This window comes from Sciurus carolinensis, chromosome 11 (genome assembly GCF_902686445.1).
Source record: "Sciurus carolinensis chromosome 11, mSciCar1.2, whole genome shotgun sequence".
Classification (NCBI taxonomy): domain Eukaryota; kingdom Metazoa; phylum Chordata; class Mammalia; order Rodentia; family Sciuridae; genus Sciurus; species Sciurus carolinensis.
The window spans coordinates 123,010,425-123,020,454 of NC_062223.1; the positions used below are offsets into that span (position 1 = coordinate 123,010,425).

The window sequence follows — 10,030 nt, forward strand, 5'->3', positions numbered from 1 at the left end:
TTATTTAGGAAGGAAGCCCAGCAGGTAGAGGACCTTCCTCAGGGATGATTTTGCCTCTTTATTTCTCAGACTATAGATCAAGGGGTTCAGCATGGGGGTGACCAGGTTGTTCAGGACCTGAACAGTTGCATCCATCCAGGGGCTTGGGGTTGGCCTTAGGTAGATGAGGACCACTGGCATGTAGAAAAGCAGGATGGCGGTGAGGTGGGCACTGCAGGTGGAGAAGGCACGGCGGCGACCCTCTGCAGAGTGGATCTGCAGGATGGAGCAGACGATGCAGCTGTAGGAGGTGAGGATGAGGAGGAAGCAGCTGAGGGGCATGAGACCAACGCTGATGAACCCCATCAACTCCAGGGCTGAGGTGTCTGCACAAGCCAGCTTCAGCATCACTGGGATGTCACAGAAGTAATAGTCCACCTCATTGGGGCCACAGTAGGGCAGCTGGAAGGTGAGAGTGGTCAGAAAGGTGGCCTGAATGCAGCCAAAAACGAGGTCCCTGCAGCCAAGATGGCGCACACTCTGTGGCTCATGATTATGGTGTAGCGTAGAGGGTAACATATGGCAACAAAGTGGTCATAGGCCATCACTGTGTACAGAAAACACTCAGTGCAGCCCAGGAAATGGTAAAAGAAGAGCTGGGACATGCAGCCTGCATAGGAGATGGCTTGGCTGTTCCCTGACAGGTAGAACAGCATCTTGGGAGAACTCACAGATGGGAAAAATATGTCAAAAATAGACAGCTTGCACAGGAAGAAGTACATGGGGGTGTGAAGCCCAGTGGAGGAGATAATTGCCAGCAAGATTAGCAGGTTCCCATGAGGATGAAGATGTAAAAGGACGAAAACAGGATGAAAAGCATGATCTCCAGACCCTCTGTGTTTGGGATACCCAGCAGGACAAACTCAGTCACCACCGAGCAATTCCTCATAGCTGTAAAAAATCTGATCCTGAGAGAGGGTCTGAAACACCAAAATCTGGACAACAATGTCACATTATCAAGCTTTGACTCTGTTTTTGAAAAGAAGCAACCTGCCTTCTTATGAAACTCACAGTAAAACCTATGTAACAATTTCAGGTCATAAGACATGGCTATTTAAGAGTCAGTCAGTCAATCCAGTCTTAGAAGGAATATTTCATAAAGGCAGATAATTGGTTTCTATGACAAGAGGAGAAACTTAGAGATATATTCAAAATATTCTCAAGTGAGGAAACTTTTACCCATAGATTTAATCTCTTTGATCACATTTATATTTTGAACTCTTATGATATCTCTAAGTAACAAACTCCAATTATTCATTATACTCTGCAAATAACAGAAAAAAGATTGTGTTAGAAAGCAGATCATTCAATATGAATCCTGGTGTTGGGTTTTATTCACCATACTAGTAAACATAGCTGGCACAATGTCTTCCATAGGCCTGGTTTCATCATTTGCAACATGGAAACCAAAATGATCACAATAATATGTGCAAAAAATATTCTGGTATCACAGTAAAGTTTATGAAATGTCTGTGAAAGCATTTGGCAACAATTTAAATCCTAAGGGATAAAAGGGAAGGGATCTCATTAAAATATAAGGGAGACAGAGTAGAGAAAGGGGATTGAGAGGGAGGGAGAAAAGGGAAAACATGGGAAAGTGTAGGGAAATGAAGTCTATCAAATTACGTTTTGTTCATGTACAAATATACCACATTGAATCATATGTATATGATATATATGCACCTAAATTTTATATATTAATATCAAATTAATGAATGTTTTCTATGTTCCAAGGAATGGTTCAGCATTTTAAAAATATGATTATTTCTTAAATTTACATATATGTAATCACATTTGTATGATTATATATGATATATATGGTATATAATAATCCATTAACTAAAATAATGATAATAATAATAATAATAATTATCATAACTACAATAGTAGAAGGGCTATCAGTTGACTAAAACAAGTAGATGGAGGGAGGAAGAAGGGGAGAGATAGAGAAGATACTGGGGAATGGCATTGATCAAACCGTATAATGTTTATGTATGAATATGGTTAATAAAATTTACTATGTATAATTATACTGCACCAATAAAAATTCTTTAAAAATTCCTCTAAATCCTAAGAAAAAAACTTCCTTTATTTTATACATATGAAATACAGTTCTTTGAGCACCTTCCATTAATGCTGGTATTGTACAATTATTTTCAAATAAATGTTTTGTTAACCCTATTGAGTAGATCACATTCTCTTCAGATTACATTCCTCTGGATTTGATAGTGCTAAAATCCCCACTTCTATCATAAGAAACTGCTCTGGCTCTTCCCATCCCGTTAATTTATTCTGCATGGAATTTAGCAACTTGTAAATATTAACAAAATATTCCAGAAGCAAGGAAAGCATCAAATTCATGTTACTGATGAAGTGGGAAATACAGTGATTCATGTAGAATAAAAGCAAAGAACAGGAAAGTTATACAAGTTGAGTATGGTATGGTGCCTAGGAGATGTAAGTTCCTCTTCTCATTATTCACTTAGTTATGATAACAGTAGTAATAATAATTGAATATATATAAAGGTAATAGTAATAATAGTTGAACATATATGTAATGATAATGGTGATAATAATAATAGAATAATGAATATACACATCATATAATGAATGCTTAGTGTGTTCCAAGGATGAGATCAGCATTTTAAAAATGTGATTTATCTTTTAAATGTACTATAAGAAGTTACCATTATTATAACTATTCAGAGTCACAGATAGGAAGCTGAAATTCAAAAACTGCCCACAGTGTAAAACTTGTATATGGCAGACCTCTTTCATTCCATTGGCTGTGTTCTTGATTATTAGTAAAATCTGTCGTGTTTGCCCCTGACTTCTAAGATAGTTTGCTTCACAGATAGGCAATTGATTCTGAGGACCCTTCCATATGTGTCCTTGGCATTTCTTCATAAAAGGGTGGAAAATGATATCTGCATCTGACTTCTTCCTGATCATTTGTAGTCTGAGTTAAAATCTCACTTAGTTTTAGAGATTTTACAACAGGCTTTTCCCACCCTTTAGACAATAGATCTTTGTATCAGCTCCTACACAGGAGTTTTTACAGTGTAGTCACATTCAATATGGAATTTCAATCAGGTATTGAGACAAATCTGACTGAAAATTATCTCTGAAAATCGTGGCAAAACAGAATGAATCAGCCTGTAGCACTCTAGAACTGGGCAAAAATGAAGGAAATAAAGTGTGGTGAAGTGACATTTTAGGGAATGGGGGTTAGAGGGAGTGTCCCTTGTTACTAATTCTAGTCATATGTGAACAGTCTTTCCGAACAATTCAAATTCCTCAAGATAGTCATCCCCTCCCCTTTGTCAGCAAAGTGTCTCAGGGGTCACTGTTCCTTGTCTATGAATCGACACAATGATATTTCCTGATTCTATAATGTTATTTGATTTTTAAGTTCATTTAAAAGAAAACAAAAGTCCAGAAGGACCAAAAAAGACCCCATCTGTGGTCCCATTAATATATAAGGGACAGAGATTAATAGTGGGACCAGGAAAGAAATTTAACCTTGCATTTAATATGTCTGAGAAGATAAAAGTGTGTCCCAGCCATAGGAGCTGCCATTTCCTTACTTATAAAGAATTGAGTCTCATGGGGTTTGTACAATCAAGACTAGCACACACTTTCTCTCCCTGCGGTGAGAGTGGAAGTGTTTTTCAGATCCTCTTAAGCCCTGGTTGGAACTCAGTGATGATAGCTCTGAAGAAGCAATTATTTGTCAACTTTATTCATTATCTAATCATGAGATAATAGTAATGATATCATCAGAAAGAGGTGCAGGTGCTGTGAGACTGTTGGTCAGGTAAAACAGGCTGCATTCTAACATTAGATCACCTGCAAGGCTATACCCATATTTAGTAACTTTTTATCCTTCAAGTCTTTGCTTATGATATTCTTTGTCTCATCACTTTTAAAAGTATCTGTGCATCCATGTAACTATATATTTGTCTCTAATAAATATAACTATTTAAAGACAAGAATGTAATTAGTTAGTTTATTTATTATGCATCTACTATCGGTATGTATCTTTAGGTACATATTTCAAAAGAAATATTCATATAGTTGACCGATTTATGGGAGGATCACCAGAACAAAAAAAACAACTATAAAACGTCTCAAAAGAAAAAATGATTGGCAAAAAATAGCTAATATTGAATAATAATTAATTGTAAGCACTTACCACGAGCTAAGTGCCATGGTAATTTTTTTTTTTTCTTGGTGCCAGGGATTTAACTCAGGAGCACTTAACCGCTGAGTCGCATCCCTAGCCTTTTAATGTTTTACTTTGAGAAAAGGTCTAACTAAGTTGCATAGGGCCTTGCTAAGTTGCTGAGGCTGGTTTTGAACTTGTAATCCTCCTGCCTCATCATCTGGAATCGCTGGGACTACAGACACACACTACTACACCCAGCTGTTATGGTAAATTTTAGCATTCATTATTACACTGAATCTCCAAAATAAATTTTATGGATTAGGTGGTATTATCATAACATTGAAAAAATTTAAAACTTAAAGATTAAATAATTAGAAGGTATTTAGAGATAAAACTAATTATAAAACATTGATAATGAATTATAAAAATTTGGGTTTTGCACTTAACTAAAAAAGAGATAAAATATGGTCTTCAAATGTTTCCAGAGCTGACATTCAGACAGAATGTGAGATGTTCCATGAAGAGACTTATGAATTGGCATAACAAAGGGATTTATTTTCAAAATAAGAAAGATTTATTAGAAAATGTACATTGATGAAATAAATAATCTTACGATGCAATTATCTCTGTCACAGGAAGTATTTAAGAAGACATAAACAGACCATCTTTCAGGTGTATCACTGAGGATATTCTTAGTTTGAATGAATAACTAAAGTTATTTCATGCTCTTTGTGATTTTGAAATTATTTGATTTTATTTATGCCATTAATCTTTTCAGTAATACTAACCTAGTGCAATGGAAATGAAGATTTAAATTAATGATGATAATTCAACAAAACTTCATAGCAGAAGTGTTACTATATCCATAGTTTTTACTTAAGTAACTTGTAATGCCAAGACTGTTGCTAGAGCATCTTAAATGGAAAACACCTGCCTGCTTTGGGGGTCGTCCGAACACACTCAGACATGGTCTCATAGGATGGGAGTGACCTGTTGGGATGTCTTAGTGAGTAGACCACAGTTTTTAATAATAACTGATGTCTATTGTTCATTTTCTTTGTTCTGGCATTTTCTTGCTGGCTCTGCATACACAATCTTTTTCACTTATTACCATAAATATATTAGGCAGATAATGTCTCCCTGATTTTTAATAGTATACAGTTTAGTCTCTAAGTGTTTAATCAAGGTAACCAAGGTAACTGAGTTGGTTAATGATAAAGCTGTATCTCAAATCAAAAACAGTGTGACTCCTCCATTGAGTGACAAAGAATAATAAGACCAGGTGTGGTGGCACACACCTGTAATCCCAATGACTCTGGAGGCTGAGGCAGGAGGATTGTGAGTTCAAAGTCAGCCTCAGCAATTTAGGGAGGCACTTAGCAATTCAGTGAGACTCCGACTCTAAATAAAACAAAATAGGGTTGGGAATGTTGCCAAATGGTTAAGTGCCCCTGGGTTCAATCCATGGTACAAAATAAATAAATAAATAAATAAATAAATAAATAAATAAATAGAACAAGTTCATCATTAATTATAATTTTCAAACACTCATTCATAAGTAATTTGACCTAACATTTGTGGTGGTTGTAGTTTGCCAATGCATTTTCATGTTACTTGGATTTATTATCAAGAAATGTGTAAGATGGTTTGTCTTACCTCAATTTTACAAATAAGAACACCGGAACTCAGAGCAATTTCCTAAATTTAGACAGCAGAGGAGCCCAGGCATTCCCAAGTTTAGCTTGCTTCCACTGCATCATCACTGCTTCCCAGCATGACTGCAGTGACCCCATGAGACAGGATTATTATTAATCCATTCATCTTAGGGATTTGGATACATGTTCTGTAAATATTTATAATCATTACTGTTTCCCTAACCAAATAATTGGAGGTAGAGAGAGAGAGAGAGAGAGAGAGAGAGAGAGAGAGAGAGAGAGAGAAAGAAAGAGAGAGGGTGGGAGAAAGATGTTAGCTCACAGTCTGTTCCATAAGGATAAATTCCACCAGAAAATTCAAAATAGATATTCTCAAGAGAGCTCTTTTGTCATGACACAACTGCTGGGTAAATTTGCAATATATTTGCATTATCCTTCTTTCAGAGAACAGTCTACCCTTTAATTTCTTATTTTCTTCTTTATAATTTCAAGTAAATCACAGACATATTCCAGCAACTACTGACTTCTCAACTACTCATTTGGAAAAATTAAGAATTTAAATAGCAAGGCAAAGTCTGGGCATTCTTGATCCAGAATGGAAGAAGGTAGGATATGGCTACTTAATAGAGAACAAATTTGTTTCTATCTGCCTCCTTTCTTGCTCCCTCCCTCCCTTCTTTCTTTTCTTATATTTTTATCTTGGTTGGAAAATTTGGGGGCCTCCTGAAAATTAAATGGTTTGGATGAAAGAGCTATAATTCACCAAACAGAGAGTTAAAATTTAAAAAATAGGATGAAAACCAATAAAATTGATGATATCTGCATTTTATTGGAGAGAGAGAGAAATGAAAGCATATTAGGATCTTGAATTCCTCAGAAAATCTCTTGAGTGACTTGGCATCCTAGTTATCACTAGTTTCTACACAATCACCTTCGTTTCTCTCTGATCCTCTCTCCACTATAAAAGTCTAAGACATGCTGGGATATAAGTCAGGTAACCATAGCATAATAGAATAATGAACCAGTTTTCGAATTCAGATGAATAAAATGGGATAATAAAAGAGATCCCCACTTCTGTCTGAACAGTAATGTTACCAAAATCTTGATCCTTGACCCCAATGCGAATCCATTTAAGAAAAAAAAAAAGTTTTATTGCTTTGCTAGCAAAGGAAAAGCACAAGGGGACTCCTATCCTATCCCAGAGGTTGTAATTTTGCCCATCAAGGAGAACAGAGCGTTTGCTGTTGTTTTTGTACCAGAGACTGAATCCAGGGACACTTAATCACTGAGCTCACATCCCCAGCCCTCTTTTGCATTTTATCTAGAGACAGGGTCTCACTAAATTGCTGAGGCTGACTTTGAGCTCATGATTCTCCTGCCATAGCCTCCGGAGCTACTGGGATTACAGGAGTGAGCCACCACACCCAGAAAACAGAGGGATTTTTTTGAAGAGGATTCAAAAGCTACATTTTAGGTGTGCCCTGACAGGGGTCCCAGGTATTGGGGGTTAAAATTCACTTGCTAATTTAGGACATAACCATTTATTAGATTTTCTGGTGCCATCTCTGAAGTCCAAATTACTTGGTTTTGCAATGAGTGTGTGCTCAAAGATAACTCAGCCCAGGATGGTAAAAAAAGTGATCCTGTTCTACCTCCCACCCCCAGATTAGGGAGGGGGAGAGGGAGAAGACAAAAAGAAAACATGATCATTTTAAAATAAGCCTCAGTGGTAGAGCAGCAAGGGCTATATTCAAAGCATGAAGTGGATCACTATTTCATACATAGATATTTATCATCTCTCTATTCATCCATTTGTCTTGAGATGGTCCTTCCTTTTGCAGGGGTATTCCATGCATCTTCTATATTTTTGCCTATTTAAAGCTTTACTGTTTCCAAACCTTGATTGACTTTTGCCATGTAAACTGGATCTTGTATTTTGCTTAGAACACTGGGTCATATCTGAGACTCTGCTATGTAGGATTATATCAGCAAATTTACAAAGAAAAGGATTTAATAAGGTTATTCAATGAAGGAAAGGAGTTGCTGAGCAACAGAAACCAACTCTGGATGGATTACAGGAATGCATCCAAATCCATCATGTAGACCTGAGCCACTAAGGAAGCTGTTAATTTCAGACAAAGCCAACTTCAAAACAAGGAAAATCACCAGAGATAAAGGTTGGCATTGCATTTTGATAGAAGAGCCAATTCTCAAAGAAGAAATAATAATCCTAAATGAGAATGCACTTAACAATAGAACTTAAAATGTGTAAAGCAAAAATTGAAAGAACTAAGAAATGGAATACATGCAGTTGATTCATTGCATAGTTTTTTTCTTTTCTTTTCTTTTTTTGATCAATCAGATACTTCAGTATGAAGATGGGCTCATATTTTAAAAAGAAATGACTGAGTTGGAAGAGAAACAGCAGATGTTAAGTGATTCCCAGAGCAAACTGTGCTGGAGCTAGCATCAAAGGCAATAGTCAGAGAACCACTGAAAGCAATAGTCAGAGAACCACTGAAAGTAATAATACAACACTGAAAGTAATAATACAACTGTAGTTCAATGACTTAATTTTACAGATGGAGGATTAAGTAATTTGCCCATCATCACATAACTAGCTACGTGTATGTTCAGGATTCTAGTAGTGGTCCTGATAACTGCCCTTTGCTTCCTTCACGTAAGACATGTAAGACAGTCATTCATCTTATGGGAGAAGGTGTGGAAACAGGATTCAGTGTAACAGTGGACATGTCAGGAAATTTGACACAGAAAACATAATAAAACAAATGAAGATTCAATGAGTGAATCTATGGAAGACCAGATACAACAAAGTGTGTGCAAAAATAGTCACTTTAATACTGACAATACAGCAAAAGGGCCACTTCATTCTGATAAGGTATTAGAGACATAAGGGTCAGAAGCCATCATGTGAAGTTCCACTGTTCTTTATGTGGTGAGCAATCCAGGATCAGGTCTTGGGCTACCATCAACTCTACTCTTTCTTTATTGCACTAGATCAGAGTCTAATGTACAGTCCTCATGGGTTCAGGCTAACCCTGAGCTTTCCACTATATTCCTATTAAAATGTATTTATTGATTGAGGAGATCATCTGTCTCCAACAATCATAGTTCAACCCATGTCACTTAGGCATGGGCAGGCAAAGACATGTGGTATAGGCTAATGACTCCAAGAAGAACTAAATGAGAAGGCTCCCAACAGGACCAGTGCCCACAGTGCACCCCTCATGTGCCTCTTTTTGTAATCCTGAGGTCACATCAACACTGATGTTGATTTTTTTTTTAAATTGTTCTAATTAGTTATACATGGCAGTAGAATGCATTTCCTGTAAAGGTTAATTGGGGTCCAGCTATAAGAGTTAAGGAGAGAGCCAATAAACACGCAAGCACACAGGATGGTGAAGAGCAAGAAGTGGTCCCTGTAGGAGAGCTGGTCCAGTTTATTATCTATTCCAGGGTCATATCAAGTTACATTAGGTTACATAGTGCAGTTAGTTTTGTGCATGTACAGATTCACATAACTTGCTTGCTTCTCAGAGTCCACTAGTACCAGAGGTTATTATAATAAGATAATGCCACAAGGCCTCAAGGACAGAGGAGTTGCAGGGCATCTCTAAGTCATTCAGACAGGGCGCCTAATGTCATCATGAGGAATTTGCTCTACTCAAGGACTTTTGCCCCCCTGTATATTGACTGACCTGAAATCCCTACAATTTTGACACATCATACATAAATGGAGTATAACTTCTCATTTGTCTGGTTGTACATGATGTAGAGTTACACATGTCATATATGCACAAAGGGTAGTAATGTCCAATTCATTCTCCTGCCACCCGCATGCCTCTCCCCTACTTTCACTCCCCTCTGTTTAGTCCAAAAATAATATGGAACACTTCAAGAATTTTTATGTCATCCTTACACAGGGTCCATACTAATTCTCTCTGTATTGTTTCAGTTTCAGTGTATTTGTGGCCAAAGCAAGCACGGATGTTAGCTTTTTTAAAGTAATTTTTAAATTTGTTCTAATTAGTTGTACATGATAGTAGGATACACTTATTCATTTTGGTAGATCATACATAAATGGAGTGTAATTCCTTATTTTTCTGCTGTTGTCTTTTAACTGCCCTCCAAGTCTTCCTTCAAGTAT

The 10,030-nt window shown here is 36.8% G+C and overlaps 1 protein-coding gene and 1 non-coding gene across 2 annotated transcripts; both read right to left on the minus strand.

Moving 5' to 3' along the window:
• Nucleotides 1-928, minus strand: LOC124960014 (olfactory receptor 149-like). Its single transcript, XM_047518536.1, is given in 3 exon segments — nt 1-491; nt 494-817; nt 820-928. Coding segments are annotated over 3 exon segments (924 nt in total).
• Nucleotides 929-9,761: 8,833 nt separating this feature from the next.
• LOC124960894 (U6 spliceosomal RNA) lies at nt 9,762-9,864 on the minus strand. The gene has a single exon (XR_007104208.1). It is a non-coding gene; the product is annotated as a U6 spliceosomal RNA (small nuclear RNA).
• Between the last annotated feature and the right edge of the window lie 166 nt (nt 9,865-10,030).